This window comes from Nelusetta ayraudi, unplaced genomic scaffold, assembly GCF_046127955.1.
Source record: "Nelusetta ayraudi isolate G7.1 ecotype Tasmania unplaced genomic scaffold, CSIRO-AGI_Nayr_v1 ptg000016l, whole genome shotgun sequence".
Lineage (NCBI taxonomy): Eukaryota > Metazoa > Chordata > Actinopteri > Tetraodontiformes > Monacanthidae > Nelusetta > Nelusetta ayraudi.
Window position 1 is genome coordinate 1,645,767 of NW_027466066.1, and position 22,105 is coordinate 1,667,871.

Sequence of the window (22,105 nt, forward strand, 5' to 3'; positions counted from 1 at the left end):
GACCTCTATAAATTCCCAGAATCCGAATCGTCACGTTTAGCAGGAAGCTACCAGCTTTGTCTCAGCTCTCAGTCCCACAAAGCTGAACGTACACCTGGCTGTGTGTGTGTGTGTGTGTGTGTGTGTGTGTAGGGGGGGGGGGGGTGGGGGGGGGTGGGGGGGGGGGGTCACGAGGTGTACCGTTGCCCTCGGCGACATCCCAAAGCCCCAATTTTCAAAATTGTGTGTTTTAGCACGTTTCCATTGAAAAGATGGATGTTATTTTTTTTTTTTTTTTAAAAATGAAGCAACAAACAACACAAAAAAGGAGAATTTTACATAATATGGAACCTTTAATCTCTGCTGTAAATTTAGAAGGACTTGCTGGGTACAAAAAAAGATCTCGGCACAGGAAGTAATGTCCCGCTTCAATATTAATAGATTACTTATACGTTTCTGAAGTAACAATAAAAGATTAAATGGTGTTATGATAATGAGATACCAACATGTGATTATGGAAATCAGGTGGTTTTTTATTTTATTGCTCCGGCAGGCACATAATCAGACATTGCATAATACTATCTTGTTCCCTGATGTCTGTCTCCATTCCAGCCCAAACAAACACATGACGACAACGTGCGACGCACGGCAGTCGCGTCGCGTAATTCACACCGACCACAAAATCGCTATTCCAGTGAACATGCTGCATTTTTCATTACATTTCTGCCTCGGACATTTGATCCCCCCCCCCCTTTTTTCTCTGCCAGAGGTCACATTTTCATTTTCTACTAATCATTTTTGCAGATTACATTAGAACAGTGATTAATATTTAGCGTCGGGCTTAATTTAGTCGAAAATGCAAAGGAAAGCTTCAATCATTCAAATGGGGGAAAAATAAGGAAAGTTGGAGCGGATATTTACAGCGCAGGGCAAAGATGTATAAAGGCAAAACAATCGCTGATTCACAACATCATCTGTACAGAATATACACGCTAACAGGAAGAAGTCACTCATTTCCACATCCAGCATTTGAAGAAGTAGCGATATTTAAGGCAGTAAGCACAGTGCTCTCATTAAGGCGTCATACCGGCGATGATTCCAGGGTCTCTGCGGCAAAATACCACAAATAAAAAATAAGAAATTCATCAAGTTTTGTGTTCTCCCTCCGTGTTTCTGTGCGGAAAGACGACAAAAGCTTTGTCAATCACCTCCCGAGGTCCAGGGACGGGCACGTGGTCATTTAGAGTCTCGGGCTAAAAGTGCGGCGCCGATCTGTCGTTGGTGGACGTGGGTCGCAGCTTGACTGTGGCGAACGGGTTGGTGCCCCTTTATTTCAGAGTGGAGAGCAGAGAGAGAGAGAGGAGCGTGAGAGGCAGCAAGATGCACGCCAGTTGGATCGCCGTCCAGTCTAACGGCTTCGCGATACGCTTCAAAACTGCATTATTGGATTGCGCGGCCCCTGCTGAAGGCCCCTCAACAGGCTCTGGGATGAGCTGCGTCGGTCTTACCTGGGGAAGAGCTCCGGCTGACTTGAATGCGGCTTGGATTTCTGAAGAGAGTGTAAAAAAAAAGGAGAAGTGACAGTGAGCGACACCGTGTGTGGAAACATGCATTCACAGAGGCCCGACCCCATGGATGCCAGACTGGCAATATGGTGGCGGGGTGATTCTTTTCCAGTGGCCACTTGAAGTACTGCAACCAAAACCCCATCTGGTACATATATATAGATATATAGATATATATCTATATATATGTATATATATAGATATATATCTATATATATATCTATATATATATATAATATCCTGAAAAGGTTGTTGTATTTCTGCAATTCAACTTTAAAGGTGAATTTGACATATTATATAAACAAATAATATGCAAATCAATATATTTCAAGTTTTTATTTCTTTGGATTTTGCTGATCAGGTCTTGCAGCTTTAAAAAAAAACTCAAATTTTATAATATGTTTCTGAGTTTGTGGGTTTGTGGTTTTAATGAGCTGAAAATCTGCTTGAGATATGTCAATTTGCATGTAATGGCTCAATTTGTTGGTTTCATCTTTTATGTTAAATTGCCAAAATAAAACAACTTTTACTTGATATTCTACTTTTTTAGGTAGTACCTGTATATATATGTATATATATACATATATATATATATACCCAGGGCCTTGCCCGACCCCCCAAAAAAACTACTTCCTGGTGGGTTCACCTCGATGACGAGCTCTAAAGTCTCCACTCCAGCAGGGGAAACGGTTGCAGAGGCCAAACATTGGCACCGCTGACATTTGCAAGGGTCCCTCTGCTAAAATTGTTGCGTCGCGTGGCCCCGGGGAGTGGCGTGGGAATGCATTATGAATGCGCTTTGTAGCTCGGTAAACAATTCACGAGCGGGGAGTGCGCTCCATCATCAGCCGCCCCGCCAATGAATTGTTTATAGAGTGTGAAATGCTGAAGACGGGAGGCGGCGAGAGTGATGGAGGTTGCCGAGGCTTCCGGAGGGGAGACGTCTTGTACCAGCGCCAGGCGTCTTGACTCTAATGATGTGGTGATTTATTCTGAAAACTGTCATTTTATGAGCAAAAAAAAAAGAATCTCCTAATTAACCAAAACCTCACTGCACGCACAGATTCAAGCAGTCAAACACACAGGAGCCGGCGCCGTCTCACGCAGACGTCATGAGCGCTGTTGCCCGTGCACCAACGGCGCTCATGCTCGCGCGCAGTCTGAGCAAACACCAAAATGCAAGGGCACACGTGCACGCACGCACACGCACGCACGCATGCACACGGCCTCCAGGGCTCGCGCACCGTCAGCAGCTGGAGCTCCCTCCCTGCATCCACCAGAAGGACGGATGAGGCGCCATGGAGAAGAGCACCGTGCCGCAGTGCCCCTCCTGGACAGACTTGGGAAACACAAGAGGAAAATGTCTGGATCTGTGGGGCTTTAACCCGGTTGAGAGCTCGGCCGCTCGCGCGCTAATAATGCCGGACGAATATAATAATTTGGCTTTGGCTGATGTGAGAGATACACCTCGTCAAGGAGCAGTCTCCACCACCGCTCACCCAGCAGCTGTTTGGATTCACCCTCAGCGGCTGTTCTTTCAAACTCACCTGCACCAACATTTTCTAGTCAACTCTAGTCTAGTGGAGTATAGTCTAGTCTAGGCTGGTCTAGTCCTGTCTAGTGGAGTGTACTCTAAAGTCTAGACTAGTCCTGTCTAGTCTAGTGGAGTCTAGTCTTGTCTAAAGGAGTATAGTCTAGTTTATACTAGTCCACTCTAGTCTAGTGGAGTCTAGAGTGGAGTTTAGTCTAGTCTTGTCTAGTGGAGTATAGTCTAGTTTATACTAGTCCCGTCTAGTCTAGTGGAGTCTAGAGTGGAGTCTAGTCTAGTCTTGTCTAGTGGAGTATAGTCTAGTCTAGACTAGTCCAGTTTTGTCTAATGGAGTATGGTCTAGTCTTGTCTAGCGGAGTATAGTCTACTCTAGTGAAGTCTAGTCTAGTCTAGTCTAGTCTTGTCTAGTCCAGTTTTGTCTAATGGAGTATAGTCTAGTCTTGTCTAGTCTAGCTGAGAACGACAACTTTCAGTGGAAAAGTCAGCAGTTATTTGCTCATAAAGGATAAATCATTCAAGTTTGTCTTCTATAATTTTGTTTAATAAATAGTGAATAGGGAAAAAGTCTTGAGATTTGGGAAAAAAGACAATTGAAAAAAAACTGGCATACACAATATCAACAGCATTGCCTGAGGTTTTGTATTTTCGCACAGATTCGTGGCAGTTGGGCCTGTAAGCTAAAGGTCAAGATGCAATTGGAGTGTGCCAGGAAGTCATGTGTGCAGTCTGCGCTGGGTGCTGAACTTTGTCCATGGAAGACGCACTGATGAGTGTGCAGACGAGGACGCCGGTCCAAACTGTTTAACACAAGTCATATAACTGCCAGTTCAGTTATCATGTCGGTTCTCGTCCTCGACGCCAGCCGCTCCTGACATCAGCTATCGGCGAAGAATCGGACAGGATTTTTCACACTTGGCGCATCGCTGCCAAGTACTAATCGGTCGACAGCACGGCGCAACTAAAGGCACCGAGCTCACAATCCGCTTGATGTGACGGAGAGGAACAATGGGACGGAGACGCTGTGTGAGCGACACGCACCTTGTTTTCAGATTTGGTCTCGGCTCTCGCGGCGGGAGGCGGCGCGGCCGGCTGCATCTCGGGGGGTCCGCCCAGAGACAGCGGCGGTGGCGGCGGGGGAGGAGGGTTTGGGGCCCCGCCCAAGCTCCTGCTCCCCAGCTGGTCGAGCTGGCTGCTGCTGCTGCTGCTTCTGAGAGTCGGACTGCGGAGATCAAGATTTGGCGCATCGTTAGAAACAAGAAACGTGCACAGTGAGCGGGCTCCAGGAAAGAGCGCGTTTAGCCCACTGTTTGCAGCTTCCTGCTAAAACCGGTGCTTTGGTGGACCTCACACGTGTGTGGGAGAGGTCTGGTGTGGACTGAGCAAACATATTTAGGAAAAAGATTAAAGGCTGGAGTTGACTGACAACCCAGACAAACATGTTGATGTTGGCACCAACGAAGAGAAGTTTGCGTCATGCAGTTCACTTGAAACTTTAAAGCACAAAACACTCTGCTGTGTTTTAAAAGATTGCCAAGAAAGAAAAAACAACAACACTCAACACTTTGATTTAACTCAGATCAGTGTGGGAAACGCAGTCTGATCTGCCACAAGTGAAGTTGTCGGCAGTCAGCTGGGAACGTGTCCGCGGTGACCGATCACAGTTTTACTTTAAAACTCTCCGGTTCTCCCTCAAAGCTGTGGGTCACCCAAATTTCCAAATAGATCAAGTTATTATTCCACTTTCATATCGACCCTCTTAATGGTGCTGAACAATAACACAATGCAGACGGCCCACAGGGGCCGTGAATTGAACGGCGGCGATAAACTCTTCACGCATGAATAAATTAGTTGTGTTTCTCAAAGCCCTGATTCATTGAATTACTAATGCATTCCTCTTAAATCTAATGACCAAAACCATCTGGTCCTCACCTCCCTCTGCACGAGGTGCCAGCTGCTTTCTTGAGCAGCCACAACGCTACAATGATTACTCACCGAGTGATGGTCATCACCGGCAGGTCATCAACTGCTTCGACGTAAGATGCCGGGAACCACCCTGGACTGCAGAGAGAGAAAGAGTGCAAGGTTTTTTTTTTTAAAGGGAGAGTTCATGGAAAACTGCAATCTCATCCGTTTCCTCCTGTCTTTGAGGGTGAGCTAAAGGGTCAAATTCTTTCCCACTGTAAACCTCCGGAACAGTTTTGTGGATCACAACATGTGACCAGAGCCAAGAGGCCTAGCGTGATCAGTTTGAGTTGTAAAGGAATGAAAAAAAAAAAATCAAGTTTTCGTCTACTTTTTAGTCAACAAATGAAACAGCAACAAGACTTGCAGTCCGCTAAATAACTTTCATTTGGCAGGTCAGATGATTGTGTGCTTAACGTGAGAACATGCAGGAGCCCGATCATCTCCTGTGGATTCCTGCTGATCCACAAATGTCAACACATCACAAGAGAGACGGCGAACCCAGGCAACCCGCTGTCACTGTGACAACGCTGATCTTCTATCCCGCTCCGCAGATGTCATTTTTCTAACGCTCGCTGTGCTTTGTTTCCCTTTTTCCCTGGTAAAAAGAAAATCCCTCTGTCTCTATAATTCTTCAACCTGCTGTTAATGAATGGTTCCATCCGCCGTTGACGTCCCAGTAGATAGTGAGAGGAACCGTGTCAGAGACGTCAGACGGCATGGTGTGACCCTCACGAGGGAAGCTGACGCCTGGATTTCCGACAGATGTGTCGGCGCGACGGGGGGGTGAGGGGTGGCGCAGGCAGATGAACAGCAAACAAATTCAATTCCGATTTATGCAAACTCACTTTGGGGAGCGTTCGGCGCGTCCGTACAGCCAGCCGTTGCGGGCCTGCTGCACCAGCAGGGTGATGGTCTCCCCCCTGGAGAAGGGCAGCTGGGTGCGGTTGGAGCTGGCGGGCTGGTGGGCCACGCGCGCCCTCATGGTTCTCCCACCTGCCGGCCGACCGCCTCCCACGGGAGAGGGAGCTGCAGAAAAATTAATAAGTGAGCAGATTAAAGCCTCCGTCACGTGGCAAAGGGGGGGGGGGGCATAGAGCGGGGGGTTGGTCTCTGGTGAAATGATTAATTAAGAATTCATTTTTGGCTTTGATCGAGTTCTTGAAGGGCTTAAATGCAATACTTAGAGGGTGAGCAGGCTGCTAAATATCACTGCTGGTGCATGCGTATGTTGAAGCGGGAGGGCGCAATCCACAGAATTTCATTAAAAAAAAAAAAAAAAAACATTCAGGTGGCAACACAAACAATTCTGCATAGTGGGATGTTTCCAACAGCCAAAGCTGAGCAGGAGCGGAAGTGCTTTTTAATATTCCAGAGTTTGTTTACAGCCTGTTTCTGTGAGTGCTCCATATCTTATTATTATTATTATTATTGTTACTGGGGGTGGGGGGGTTTGTTGGCTTTTTTTTTTTTTGGCTAAGATTTGGAAGGCGAGTAATTAAGCAGACTATCCGCGGGGGAGAAATTAGAACGTATGAAAGTGCAAACACGCGGACAAAAAAAAAAGGTGAAAGTTATGAGTGAGGGAGTGAAAGCAGTGGGGAGGGAAACAAATAAAGGTCTGATGGATGATCAACAGTGGATGGCTGCAGGGGTGAGAGAGTGGCTTCGGAAAGGCAGGCTGCAGTGTTATGGCCTGCGAAGGATTCGCAGTAAGCGCCGCTGAAATGTGTTTATTCATGGAGCAACGTCAGAGAAAGAGTGAGGGAAAAGTCTGTCTGACACTGTGGCGTCACTGTCATCAAGAGCAAATACGAGATGTTGCATTAATTCTTGAGCGCGTGTGCCAATCTCAAGGGCCGCAGGCTGAATTCGGCCCGCCGTCTCAGTTCATGCAGACTGCAGGAGCTCATGAGGTCTGCGTTATGCTGCTTTAAATTTGCAACAAGAGATCCATTTATAATCCCCAAATCTCCATTAAATGAAATAAATTGATGCATAATTGAGGAAATCCAATGGAAGTTTTGAACAAAGTCAATTTGATAAGACTTTAATTAATTTAATCTAGTTCAAGAACAGTGTTTCGCGAGGTGTAGAACCTTTAACGTCTTACTGATGATAAGACATAAAAGTGGTGAAAAGGCTCATGGGAATGCAAACAGTACTTCTGTTTTGCTGAAGGGGGCGTGCAAGAGCCTTCACTGTTCTTCTCCACGCGGTCAGGTGGTGCAGCCTTGGATGTAAAGCAACTCAGCGCTACATTCCAAAACAGTGTCTATAAATATATTATTTTTTTAATTTGTACTCCAAATTACAAGACAATTTGGGGGACTTTTGTGACAAAATTACAGAGATTTTTGTCCAGATGGGACGACGAATGAACTTCATTTACAAGTTAAGGTAAGACCGTGCACACACTGCAGTGTTGTTGAACTGCGATGGCAAAAAGCACACGGATGGTGAAACGGAAGCGATGTACTAACTAGATGCACTGACTCGATGCATGAGCAGACTGGGTTGCACCTAGTTTGTGAAGTCAAGATGTATATGACTATAGCAAACACTAGTAGCCACGTCGCTATACTGTAATAAATAAACAAATAAATAAATAAATAAATACTGGACGCAGACTTAAATATCATAAACTCTCACGGGCCACTTCATTGGGTTCACGTGTGTTGTGCTATTTGTGTTAGCAAACAACTTCCAATAGCTTGTTAACATATTTAGCTAATTAGCCAGTCACATGACAACAACTCCGTGCGCTCAGGCATTTAGACGTGGCGAAAAGCGAGCATTAGAAAAGGGTTCTCAGTCATGTCCAGTGTTGACAGAGAATGGCCCCCAAAAGAGAAAGCATCCAGTAAGTTAGCAGCAGTTGTGTGGAGAGAAAAAAAATGCCTTGTTGATGTCGGGGGTCAAAGGTCAGAATGGGTCGACTTGTTGGAGACCATAGAAAGGCAACAGGAACTCGAGTATCCGCTGGTTCCAACCAGACAAGGGCGGTAAAATAGCATTTTTGATTGCACACCTTCGCCTGCCCTGTTCGATAGCTTGTGTTTAGTGGAATAGCTGTTTAAAAAAAATAAAAAATAAATAAAATCTCTAAAAAAAAAGACAAAAAACAAATTTGACAGGACACTTGCAATACCATGAAACTGTGATTTTTTTTTTGCCTGAGGTTGTCATGCTGTGAGAATCTCATATGGTTCCAGTAATTCGGTGTTTGAGTCTAAAGCGATTTTTCGCTCCACGTTAAAGACAAACTGCCCCAAATTAAAACCCAAATCATCCTCCTAATTCTGATGTGTTCGGGTAACGTCAGACTTTCCCGCCGCTCACCCCTTGAAGGTATGTTTCCCAGGGCCGGCTCCTCTTTGCTCCTCCTGATGTTGTCGTCCCTCGACTTCCCCATCTGCAAAATCCAGAATGCACCGCACGCTTGTTACGGCGGGATGTATGAAGAACTTAAAAACTTCAAACTGCAGAACGGCAAACGTAGCCTGCAGCCGAGAGGGAGGCTGGCTGGGATGTCTGAGTCACGGCGAGCGGTGATTCACGTGCGAGCGCCGCATATCTGCTCGCGGCGTTGTCGGCAGGGGCGGGGAGACGTAAATCCCAACGCGGAGGCCAAAACAAAGGCGGGATCCACGCTAATCCTCTGATTATTATTGCACCGGGACGCGGATCGTGTCACTTTGCCATGAGTAACGGGCTCCCTCACGCACGGGGGGGGGGGGGGGGGGGCTTATCTCAAGGGGGCATCTTTGTTGTTTGAATTGTAATTACGGCCTCCGCACAAAGAGCAACCCCGCCGTCTCGTTCTGTGAATCATCGTCCTCGGCGGGTAATCACGGCGCCGCAGATGCACTGCCGGTGATGCACTGCCGGTGATGCTCTGACTCAGAAATTCTCGAAGTGTTATGAATGATATCACTGATGACAGAAAAATCACCGTCTTTTGTTTCAGGTTTTCAAACAGGTGAAAAATGGTTGGGAGGGGGGGAAAATAGGGAGCCTTATTGCTTCACTAACCAGCAGAGGGCACTGTAGCAATAGAAATACTGTGTCATAGTGTCAATGTGATTCAGTGACACGATGTGTTTTCCACACTAGCGTTGATTTGATGAAAAAAGATAATGTAGGTTTTTTTTGTTTGTTTGTTTTTTTTAAATAGAAATTTCTGTCTTGAATTATTCATCCAAAAGCAGCATCATCATCAATAAGTTTTTACATTAATCTCAATCATAAGGCCAAAAACACACACGCACCCCTGTGCTTGCGTAGTTGTCCAAAGGAGCGGGTCGCCGAGTCTCCTGCCCCCTGGTGGCGTTCACGTCGTTCCTCCAGCCGTCTGATCGCTGCTTGAGAGAATCCCCCGCCTGCCACAAAAAACAAACACAAATGCACGAAATCGAATGTGAGAAAAACCATAAACAATGAAGGGTTAAGTAATGGTCTTACAGTTACTACTTGTTAGAGAGCAGTGCTGCATACGTTGTTACAATTAAGAGTGACCGCTGTTTGCTTTCGTTCTTCTGATTCTGACAATTTTCTTGACTTTGAGTAAGATAAGCAGTATAAAGGTCAAAGGTCAAGATTAAGACTACAATGCAAGACGGGTACATTATAGTTATATACCATTGCAGAAGATTAGCATCTTGATGGCAGCCCGCGGCGTTTTACTCTATAAAGCGTCACATTCTTTTATCTCCAAACTCGTTTTTTCTGTCACTTGTAGCTCAAGGCCGTGTGAGAGCAGCGACAGCGTGAAGACCGGACTTATCAGAGTGATCTTTAAATCCCCGGGTGCTCATTGCACTCGTGACGGCATCTGCTGGTTGGTGCAATGGAATCATTATCAGTGTGAAATGTGCCAGTTGGGTGTAGTGACGCGGCGCGGCGAGTCCAGAGTTTCCGCGGACGACCTGCCAATGAGGCGGCGCTCACTAGTGCCAGCCGGAGGAACTGAGTCAGTTTCTCCGGTGTCACGCCACCACCCTTTGACCCCGCGAGCAAACAGTTTCCCTCGTTCATGGCCGCAATAAGTCTCGAATAATCATTAGACACTGTGCGGATTCCCAGCTCCCGGCGTGTTGTCACGTTAGCTTCGACAGCGGCACGCTCCTTTGTGTTTGTGGTTTGTGTTTCCCCGTATGAGGCTATTTTAATTTTTTTTTAATCACTGCAGTTTCCAAAACTGCAAAAAGTATAGATGGCAGTAGAAACACTTGATCGCAGAGTTTAGCGAGCACGCATTATAATTTCAACATCAGACTAAAACGCGTTGCTCTACCTTGCTAGCGGAAAGTAACGCTAGCGATCACACTAACACTGCTAAGATAGCCTTTCACGACGTCACAGTCTTATTTGTTGCGTGTTACATGTGTGTGTGAGCGCACTTTGTGCTCTTCCGCATAGGTTTGCTATTTAGGACGTCCCTATTGACTGCTGTGAGACAGAAGAGGACACTGGACACTTGAGAGAAAAGTTAAAGGTAAACCAACGCATTTTGTTTGAGCTAAGCCACAGATGAGATCAGCAGTAGATTGAATTATGTTTGCTAGTTTGCAAACGGTAGCGTTGGCAAGCACGCTGATATTAACCTCATTTCCGTTGCGCAAAACTTAAATATCGCAATGACATACTTGTAATGGAAACACCTAAACTTTGAAAAACCTCTTTTCAGACGTATCGATATAGAGGTATATCGCAAAAGTGTCATGGAAACACTTCTCGCATTTGCACGTCACCGGACGTGACGTCCGGGGTCACGTGACCAGTTCACTTCAAGTGAAAACGGCGTGTTATGTTTGGAGGGAGGAGGAGACAGAATATTGTTTTTAAGTAATCAAAAAGAAAACTACAATAACCATTCTTGACAGCAAACAACATCGAAATGAGGATTTATACAAGAAATTAGAACCTTGTTCATGATCTCGGCGACAGACTGGATCAGGCTGCAGTGCTTCTCAGTCACAAAGCGGTGCCGCCTCTCCTCCTCCTTCAGGGCCTCCTCGTGGCTCGCCCTGAGGAACTTCATGTAGTCACCGCCGCCATCCTGTGGACACGCAGGATTCTGTCTCAGAAACGTCGCGGTGAGGATTCGCTGCCTTCATCACAGTATGAGCTGGGGGGGGGGCGAACCTGGCTTCTCCACAGCTGCCTCTCCCGAGCGGCCGCCTGGTTGAGGACCTCCATCTCGTAGCGCTTCCTGCTCTCCTGCGAGACAGAGAATTAACGTCACGCCGGGTCTCAGTCGCTACCTAACGGCCCCCCCTCTGCGTCTAACGAGAAGGCGAGCTCGTAATCGTGCGGGGGAGCCATGGCGACGTCATAATTAATAAAGATAAGTCGCTCCGCCGCTGTAAAAATTTTATCAGCAGTTCTGAAAAATAATAACGAGGCCTCGCTTTGACCTCGGCGTTCACTTACTGACAGGTAACCTTTGTCCAGTCGGACATTGTTGTCCATCTCCCGGATGACCTCCACGGAGAAAAAGCGGAACTTTGGGAGGACAAAAAAAAAAAAGGTTGCATCTTGTTGAATTCGTGGGATGGTGCAAGACTTTAAAGTTTTGGTTAAAGACGGTTCAACCGTTGTGACGAACGTGTCTGCCATACAGTATTTCTTCAAATGACTTTTCCAAGTTAATGACCGGTGTTTGCGCTTCTGGATTTGTTGTTTGTTTCGTTTCCAGTCCGGGATTGAAAAACAAATGTGTGAAAGCGGTGCGGAACGATCTTGGATCCTGAGGTGGGACCTTTAAGCTTGTTGTGCGAGCAACTCACCACTCCCTCCATCTCCAGCGTGATCCTCCTCTGGGTTTCAGAGATCTGGATCAGCACGTCCCCTGAAAGAATGCGGCGTGACACAGTTTGACGCACCGCAAACACTCACACGTCAACGAATCAATCGATCAAGTCACTCGTTAATCCTGCTAGCGTTCGTAATTATTTTCCCCCGCGCGACCTGAGAACCAGCTGGATATCTGGACAGATTGCAGTTGGTTGACACCCACTTTATTATCGACCAATAATCAAGCAGCGATTTATTAATATAGTGGCACTTTGGTAATTTCCAATTTGGTAATTTGATTATTTTAGCATTTTCCTTCTTGTGAGTGAATTATTTATAATAAATACTTTTTTTGTTTGTTATTGCTAGTCGAGGTTTTTGCTTTGTGAGCGTGATTTGTGGGTGGGTAACTTTAACCTTTAAGAACGTTACTTCTTATTTTGAACCCTGGCCTGTGAGTCATTTATTTGGCGTCAGTTCCAAGCGCCTGTTTGCAACTTCTACCTTTTGTAGGAGTTCACCCGCTTTTTGTTCTTGTCTAATTTGCACAGTTTATCACACCGTGGAAAATTGCCTCATTATGTTCTTTCCTTTCTTCCTTTCATTTCAGGGAAAGCAAGCGCTTCATTAGAACTTGTATCACATTACTCCTCAGCAGTTTGCCCAGGACGCTCCCGCTTCCTTCTAACCCCCCCTGTCTCACTAAGTTCGCATTCACTCTTAAGAGCAACCGCCCCTCCTTCGACAATCACGCTGAATTGCCGCCCGAATCGAAACAACCTGCTTGCTGAATCTCCTCTTTGTGAACTCACTGGGAAATACCGAAAGCGCCTGAGCCGGGTGAAGACGGAGGAGCGTTTGATGCAACGTACCAATAGAGCGCGAGGACACGGTGTGGTACGCCTTCTCTCCGATCCTCGACAGCGCTCCGAAGTACGCCTCGCTGGTTGCCGCGAGAGCTGAAAACGCAGAAGAGGGGGGTGGGGACAAACAAAATCAATGATTCCAAGAAACTGACCCGGAACTCTTTGTCTTCCTTGTATTGCGTGCATTGCGTACTTTCCCAAAGAGGTGAGGGCACACTGTAGATTACATGATCGCTGCAACCAGTGATCAAACGGAAGACAAAGGGAAGATTAATTAGTGCGTTCACGCCAGGGGCCTCACCGCACACACCACACACATTCCAAACTCAGTACATAACCGATTCATTTCCAACAGGAATAATATTACTTTGGTGTATATTTCACTGGTGTTTGTTTACTTATCCTATTTTTTTATTTATGTATGTTTTTTCATTTTTCTTTCGTGTGTTGTCGTTTTTGTATCCCTTTTATTTTCTTATCTTCTTTCATGTTCGAAATCAATCAATCAATCAAATCAAATCAAATCAAATATGATCAATGGCACCGCCTCGGCAGCGAGAGGGGGGTTGTGCCGGCTGTAACTGCACTACATAACTTTCAAGTGCGACCGACACAACGGACGAACCACTATACGGCAACATTGCACGTTTAGTCAGAGGCGGTTTTACATACTGCCATTACAAATACATAAGATTATAAAATGACGGAATGGAACCCAATAATTAACCTCGACGAAAGACAAGTTCAACGTTTGCTGTTTGTCTGTTTTGCATTTCATATTGGTGTTTTTCCTGAACACATACGAGCGCTCCAGCTCGGCGACTATTTGTATTTTCCCGCATCAATAAACTAGCGCTGCAGCGTGTTCACTTCGTCACTTCGCCATTTCCACCGAAAGTTACCTAGAGCTGCTTTAAGTTTCTGTGGGATTCGGATATAGGTCATAACCACGCTGCACTTTTATTGATTGTCCACAAACGCACCGTGTCCAATGAACTAAAGCTTGAGTGTGTAGCCGGGATCAGCATTGCCTCTTTAGCTCAGTTAGCGGTTGAGCTAACGGTCCGACATCTCTAACGGTTCAAAGATAAACTCAACGGTAAAACACAACACCGTGAACTTCGGAAATAACGATCTTTGAGTGAATAATTTGCGCTTTATGGCTCCGAGGGTGTCATTCTAAGCTCGCAACGCAATGAGGAACTGCGTTTCTCTTTGAAGCTGTCGTAAAAATAATTTTGAAATGGGGTCCGGCTCGTTGTCGATGATTGACCCGACAGGGGTCGCACGAGCGAGGCCATAAACCTCGCTGGTTCATTAACGAGGCGAGAAGAGATGATCGGGAATGATAGGACAAGAAAAATAAGACACTTTTAAAGCTTTTTTTAAATAAATCTTCAAATGTCCCATACTTCCTCTATGTCTTAACTCTAAATCTCTCTTAACTCCTAAAATCATCCGTGAAACTGCCCATCTCCAGGAAGCGGCTTGTTTATTCAGCCCTTAAACTTCCACATGTTTGCAAGGATAAAAAAAAAAAAAAACTTGCCACTGACCTGGCAGCAGTATCGGGTGACGTCACCAAAATGGTGTGTTGGAGCGCACACTTTCCGAAATGCGGAGCCGGCAGACGAAATAAAGGAGGACAATGTTTTTTTTTTTTATATTGTCAGAGTAGAACTGCTGGTGCGGTGAGCTTGGCAGTGTGCGCTGGACCTGACGAGACATTTTCTCTTCACAAATGTCAACTTTGCCCGATTGCTGTTATCTGCCTCCAGGCTGCAGAAATCCCCAACCTGACCTTTTCTTTAACAGGCGTGAACAAACTGCAGCGCCATCCGTCAGAGCAGCGCTGGGCAGGTGATGGAGGCAATCACGACTTTCGCTAAAGTTCTCGGTGAGCGGCCCGTTTTTGTTTTGTTTGTTTTTTGTCTTGTTTTTTTTTTTTTTTTACAAACTTGGGGGTATGTTTTAAAAAAACAACAACATCAACAAAACTTAATAAACTGGCTCGGCTGCCTGGAGGCCTCGTTGGTTTGTTCAACAGCTGAGGCGGGCCTTGGTTACAGGCTCATAACTGGTCTTATTATAGCAGCAGGATATTCCCAAAGCAGTGTGGACTTTGGAATTAGGTGGAGCTCGAAGCGACGGCTCCCTTCGCGGTTGCGTTTGCATTTTGTTTGTTTTTTTGCGGATCAACCAATAAAAGGGGGGGGGGTCGTTATTTGCGACTTAATTCGCCAAGTTCTCGCTCCCGGTTCGTGCCGCTTCCCTTCACCCGTCATTATATATTTATTTTTATTCTTCCGTCTTACCTTGAAAAGCCTGGATGTAGCTGTTGCCAAGAGAAACCAGCCTCTGCAGGCTCGGGTTAAACTCATCCATCAAGGTCTGTTTTGGTGGTGGTTGGCGGAGGGGCGGGGGCGTGGGGGGAGGGAGGGAGGGAGAGAAAAAAAACAAATTTAAATCACACTGCGTTGTCTGTTTTTGAAAGTCGTCGAAACTTTTTAAGGCCCACCCGGAGGAGAATCAATGTAATCTATCTTTAATTCCATCTGTATTTATGAGCCTGAGTCCCACCCCCCACCCTCCCTCCTCTCTCCAAACCCATCCACCCTCGCAGCTCAGACAGCCTGAGACTCAAATCTCCAGCGCTATCGGGAAATGCTCGTAGAATTTAAAACGGGCTGTGCGCGATTTGCGGCGTGTTCAGTGAGCAGATATTACCTTTTATTTAAAAAAAAAAAGAAAAAAAGAAAAAAAAACAACGGCCTTTGAAATAAGGGAGAGAGGGAAAAAAAAAAAAAACCCGCCGGCAGCAATGCGAGCACCTTTAACCCTCTCGCCATTTTGGCCAGTTACTCACTGAGTAGATCCCCAGCGTGGTGCGGTGCAACTGTTCGGCGGTCATGCCCGACATGTTTGTATCCTGGGGGGGGGCAGTGAAAAGCTCAGGAGCGTGCGCCGGGGTCCTCGGATCATCCAGCGAGTGCGCGGAAAACACCTGCGGGAGAGAGACGGGAGAGTGGCCGGAGGAGCGTGAGGAGCGAGAGGAGTGAGAGGAGTGAGAGGAGGAGTGTTGGTAACCCACACCGCCGCGGCCCGAGAAAGAGCTGAGTAAATAATTAAACACGGGCCCGGCCATAAAAGACAATGACACATGCTGTAAACTCTGACCGTGTGTGTGTGTGTGTGTGTGTGTGTGTGTGTGTGTGCATACATGTGCATGCACGCGCTTTTGCACTTTTGTCCAAGACTATAACAGGTATCTTTTGTGTCACGCCCTGCAACCCTGCAGCATGCTGTTGTACAAAGGTGGGGGCTCACACTCTCTCTCTCTCTCTCTCTCTCTCTCTCTCTCTCTCACACACACTCACACACACACACACACTCACACTGTGTACATACGGAACAGTATAAAGATTAACGTTTGGAAAAGGGCCATCATCTGTATTTGTCCAAAGCACAGGTGCGTCTGATGTCGACCCAAATAACAGAGCTTTGCAGTCGGACCCAATGAGCATCTTTGGAATGTCTGCATTTGTTATTGACGTTTGTTCGTTACATTTGAAGTGTTTAATGAAGGCAGTTGTGTTGATGTGAAGGCGTCTTCATCCATGTAGTTAAACTGTGTTCGTAAGGCATGTACAGTATTGTTTTCTTTGACCAGTTCAATTCATTTCAGTTATAAACATTAGTCAGTGCATTTTTTTCTGAATGGTTTTGGTTGTTTGAAGTAAAAAAAAAATATATATATATATATATATATATATATATATATATATATACATATATATATATATATATATATATATATATATGTATGTATATATATATATATATATATATATATATATATATTTTTTTTTTTTTTTAACAAATCAGCCTCAAACATGCAGCCTTAAAATTAACCATCTGTTTAAAGCCTCCGAATAAAAACAGTCAATATCAGCTTCCTGTGATAACTGATGTTTTGTCCCAGATGTTGGAACCGAAAGAAGTTGGTACCTGTGCCATTTGTGACATCACAAGGGTGCTGAATGTCGCACATTTCAAGGCTCCCAGTTTGCTCCGCACAGTGGTTCTATTTTTCTTTTCTCTTAAGTTTTCCCCTCATTTCAAGTGATTAATATACGCTGCCGACGATTCCATTATCGGGCTCCTGGAAAGACGAATTAAAGTGAGTTCTGCCAACACAAACTCCCTCCACTGGATTGTTCCTTCATTTATCTTTCTTTTTGTCAAGTGAGCACAATTTCAAATCCGTGCTTCCCCCTCGAATCTGAACCGCTGATGCTGTCATATCCCCCCCGCCCCCCCCGTTTTGATTGGTCGCCGTGGAATTAGGCGCTCATGTGTGATTTCCTGAAATCCGTTAATCCCGATACTTTAATCACCTCGGATGGCCAAATCCCGCTTGCACAACCCTGGGGGCCACATCCCCGGCCTCCTATTGGCCCGCAACGCCTCAAGGTGAATCTCGGCCGTGTGACCAATCACGAGCGCAGCTGAGACGGGGCGGGGGGGGGAGGCCATCGATTCCTTTCCCGCCTTTAAATCTTTGCCGCCGGCCCTGAAAGCTCTTGTTGCCGAGCAGGGAAGCTCGCTCGCTCACACTGCCGAGCGGCACTGAACCCACCATCATCACGGCCGGCGCTGCGCGCTTCTCCGTGTCGCCGGCCCTGAACTCACCGCGACCCGCGAGACGTGTTCGCCGTGTGACGGTTTATCACAGTTTATAGGAGGGGGGGGTTATTCCATGCGAATGCGATGGCCCCCACCCGAGGGTGCAAACTACTGCTGCAAGCAGGGAATAAAGGAGAAATTGTGAGAAGTTTAAATGGAAGATTGATTAGGCAGAGGCATTGAGAGAGAGAGACGGAGAGAGAGAGAATTCATACACTAGATGGCACCATCAACCAAGTGAAGACATGACTGGAATTTTAATCAGCCCCAGAAACTGGCAGGCAGTGTTTCCTCGGCCATTCTTCCTAATAATGACTCCCTCCAACAGCAGCGGCCCCCTTTGAAATACGACATTAATACGCAGGACGTCGCGGGAGTGCAGAAATATTGTAAAAAAAATGCTCGATGCGCAAATGATCATCGGCTCACCAAGTGTTTTATACAAGCCTCTTTTTCTTTCTTTTTTTCTTACTGCAAGTCGCCGCTTTAAATCTGTAACAATAACTCGGCGCAACTTGAAACAAACTCATTTTAAAGCGAGAAAAATGAGTCAACGCCCGAGAAAGTCAATAGCCACAGTATTGCACTCTCAAGACGATGTCTTGATCCTGCTCTGCACCACGAGCAGTGAGATACAGCCAGCTTGTCTTAATATTAAACAACTTGGGTTTTATCTTCCAACCACTGGGATGATTGATTTCCACATATATGTGTCTGCCTGCAGAGTGAAATACTGCATACTTGTTTGCACCCAACACTCATGCTGTGTCTCAATTCAGGGTCTGCACCCTTCAGACCGAGTGTCCTCCGTCTGAAGGAAGCGTTCAGCCTAGAAGGACGGACCAAACCCCGCCTCCCCGGTAACCACTCGGGACGGTCTAGCGCCTTTGGCGTATTTCCTCGTTGCGTCGCCGCCGTTCCCTCCGGCTGGCCAACCCCGGAAGTGACGTTTTTATAGTATCAAGCTAACCATTGGTTCGCCATCTAACGATGCCGTTGGATGATCAAATAAGTAAAATCCTACGTTAAAAACTGGATACTTTGTGTGAAACTTCAATACTTGAATTAATATGTTGTGTCTTTGCCAGTACATGCCGCTAATTTCAGCTGACTTTCCAGGATCCTACGATGCTTTGCAGCAGCACGCAAAGCATCATGGGAAGTATGCGAAGGATAGTAGCGGTGCATCCTTGGAATCGGCTAAAACGAGTGCGTATTTCCGAGTGCGCATTTTGAGCGTCCTAAGCACCCTCGGGAATTGGGACAAGCCTTCGTGCTTCGTACTTCAAGGATGCAGAACCTGAATTGAGACACAGCATCACAGTGCTTCTTTACTAGGAGCGCCTTGCTTGTATGGGCTACCTAAAAAAAAAAAGTTCATCTGCAGAACTTGCTTGTAACCAGAGGTTATTTGAGTTCCTGTTGCCTTTCTGCGGTCTTCAACCAGTTTGCCCATTCCGACCTCTGACCCCTGACATCAAAAAGGCATCACAACTGGGTCGCTGCCGAGAGATATAGTTATTATTGTAAAGCCAGTGCACATTGTACTTAATAAAGTGGCTGCTGCGTACGCCGAGTTGAATAAACTACCGAGCGAACGACACAGCGGTGATGGAGTTTGCTCGCTTCGCACCGCGATGACGCCCGTTGTCACGTTTTTCAATTTCTCCAGTCGGGGATTTGAACCTGATTTGGTGCAAACTGGAAGTAATCCCACACTGTGGATTGGCCCAGTTCATTAAATGACACCCGTTTTTTGAATTTATGAGAAAATGATATCAAATTAAATTTCTCCCCACAAAAAAACAGTTAAAAAAAAAAGCACATTTCCTACATCAGTTTCCTTGCAAGCCGAAACTTTTCGAGCTCAACTCAAAGCTGCGCGATTAGTTTTCGGCTCTTCGTTCGCTCCCAGACTTTTTCTTCTTTTTTTTTTTTTTCCACTGCTCCATTCCAAACAAGCAAACAAACAAACAAACAAACAAAAGACAGGGGTGATGAAAAAGAACCTCCCTCGCTGTCAGGGAGCTATTAGGAAGGTACGAGGATGCTCTCGTTTTTTTAGGAGCAAGAAAGTCGAGTAAATACAAAGCGCGGCGGCTCAGTTACTTTGAACTATCGCCAGGCTTTAGCGGCTCCGCGATGCACTTTTTAATCTCCAGCCACGGTGCCGCCTGAAAACAGCCTAATTAAATCACACTTCAAAGCAAGCAAAGAGGGAGGGGGGGGGGGGGGCGCGAAGGGGAGGAGGGAATGGGATGGGGGGGGGGGGGGGCAATAAAATCAACAGTAAGCTGAAAAAGGGAAAGAGCACATAAATACGCTTCAAAACTTAAACGTTCTTCTCCTTCTTCTTCTTCTTCTTCCCGGTTTCCAGAACGACCCGTTCTCGGTGCACGTTTTGAAAAGGAAGGGGTGGGTGGGGGGTGGGGGGGGGGGGCACAGGGGGGTAGCATTAATATCGCCGCGGCGGCGCACGGCGTGAAGGTCAAGGGTGACCCGGTAATAAATCAGCCCCGGCTCGCCGGCCGCCGAGCCTCTCGCAGAGGCCTTGATGAGAGTGAGACACGTCGGCTGGCGCTAACTAGGACGTCCATGGAACTTTTTGGGCGAAGCGCTTTAAAGCATCGCGTAGGCGCTCACGGCTGAGCGTGACCGTGGGCGGTGGCGGCTGCTTAGCGCCGTCAAACTTGATATATATATATATATATATATATATTTTTTTTTTTTTTTTAGCTCCAGTATGCTAACCTCAGGATAAAAAGAACATTGGATAAAAAAACAAGAAAGCAAAATGTTCAGACTGTGAAAAAAAGAAATCCCTATTTTATGCTAAATTCATTGTGTGAAAAATGTTTTGTAACGATAGTCTCTCCCTTCTTCATCTCTCTCACTTTCCAGGAAATGTGCAAACCGAGCAGTGCTGGAAGTCTGAGGTCACAAATAGACCAGATAGCTCACTGACCCTTCTGTCTCAGCTCATCCTGCTCTTTGTCGCCTTGTTGTTGTCGTATTTTTGGAACGATAGGGCAAAGCATCAACCTTTTCGGTGAAGGCTATCAACACAGGGCTAATCTACTGTTTCCGTCATATCTTGACTTTTTTGTTCTTATTCTTTTTAATTGCAGTCTGTGGCCGCTCCGTTGGAATCCGGCACAGATCGCAGCATTGATCTCAGAATGCTGTGTGCGCCCTAAAATATTCGGACGAGGAAAAACCTGCGAAACCGCAGCGAGGCGACGTACAGCACGAAATGCCACTCGTGACATTTCATCGTGTGGGCTGAATACAAATGAAGCTCCGACTTCACGGCTCCTCGAGCGTGCGCGCGCCTGCCTGCGTGCGTGCGTGCGTGCACGTGATTGTTCTATTTGTGCACTTTGCCTGGCTCCGGTCCCCGTCCTCCAGAGGGCCCATCCACTCTGCTGTTCTGCCGGCCCACTCAATACTCGCAGCTATATTTCCTGCCGTTCGCACTCGAACCCCGGAGCTTTTTCCAGCTCAAATCCTGCCACGTGAGCCGCGCGCACTCCGTCTTCGCTCGCACACGTACCCGTTTTGTCATTTCACAACCTTTGCAGACGAGATCGCTCCCGAGATCGACCCTGCCTCCCCACTTTTATTATATTTTTGGAATATCATAAACGCCGAGGCCATCGCTCTGCCGTCCGCGGCCTCCTCGGGGAGCCTGGAGGCTGACTTATGGCCGTCCACCACAACCGCAGAAGGCCTCCCTCCTCCTCCTCCTCCTCCTCCTCCACCTCCTCCCTCTCTAATGTGTTGCCGAGCAAGGCAATAATGAGCCGAGGGGAAGAGGAATAAACAATTTACAAATGGTTATGCATGCAGAGGGATGGGGTGGGATGGGGGGTCGTGGCGGTGCTGGTGGTGTGTGTGTGGGGTGGGGGTGGGGGGGGGGGTCAATCCAGCTCAGATGCTTAATACAGATTGAGGGGAGGCTGCTGCTGCACAGGCAGTGCGAGACCATGAGAGGTGTGATGTTACAGTGTTTTCCCGTCACCGACCGCAACAGCAGTGTTGTTGGGATTACTCCATGAAAGTAATCCAACTACTGATTACTGATTACTCCTTTAAAAAGTAATCTAATTACTTCTTCAACTACTTTGTTTCATAAGTAATCGATTACTTATTACTAATTACTTTATTTAAAAAAAAAAAAAAGATGTAGTTGCTCAGTGCTTTGGAATGAACTTTATGAAAGTGCAAATTTTTGCAAATGTAAATACTGCCTCTGTCATCTTAACAACTTGAATGAATGTTTGCTCTCTGAACACAAACTGCACATTTCACAGAAGAGACTCGTGTACAGCACTGGTGCCTTTTGCACAGCCCCTATTGTTAAAATAATCTGGGACATCATTGTTTTCGGTCGCTTTTCGAAATTTCAGACACTTTGTGGATAATACAGTAAGACATTTTTAGCTTGCAGAATGTTTCGGAAAAGTAACGGACTCGTTACTTGATCAAGTAATTGTGATATAATGGCCACTTTTGCCACAGTAATCCCGTTTCATTACTCCGTTATTTAAAAGGTAGTTTAATTACAGTAGTGGATTACTTAGTAATGGATTGCTCGTCAACACTGCGTAACAGATTTCGGTTGGAACACTGCTGGAGAAGAAGTCGGCTCAGGGCTGCAGGCTGGAAACGGCCACCCCGCTCCTCCACCCCCCCACCCA

General features: G+C 46.4%; 1 protein-coding gene across 1 annotated transcript; it reads right to left on the reverse strand.

Annotated features, from left to right (window-relative positions):
- Positions 1–521: 521 nt before the first annotated feature.
- Positions 522–15,748, reverse strand: baiap2l2a (BAR/IMD domain containing adaptor protein 2 like 2a). Its single transcript, XM_076023572.1, has 14 exons — positions 15,586–15,748; positions 15,035–15,110; positions 12,726–12,812; positions 11,847–11,908; positions 11,491–11,562; positions 11,203–11,277; positions 10,982–11,116; positions 9,327–9,437; positions 8,398–8,470; positions 5,904–6,084; positions 5,086–5,151; positions 4,132–4,312; positions 1,488–1,528; positions 522–1,305 (listed from the first exon to the last, which is right to left on the reverse strand). Exons 1-14 carry the CDS (start codon positions 15,637–15,639, stop codon positions 1,233–1,235), a joined length of 1,287 nt encoding a protein of 428 aa, XP_075879687.1. The 5' UTR covers positions 15,640–15,748; the 3' UTR covers positions 522–1,232.
- Between the last annotated feature and the right edge of the window lie 6,357 nt (positions 15,749–22,105).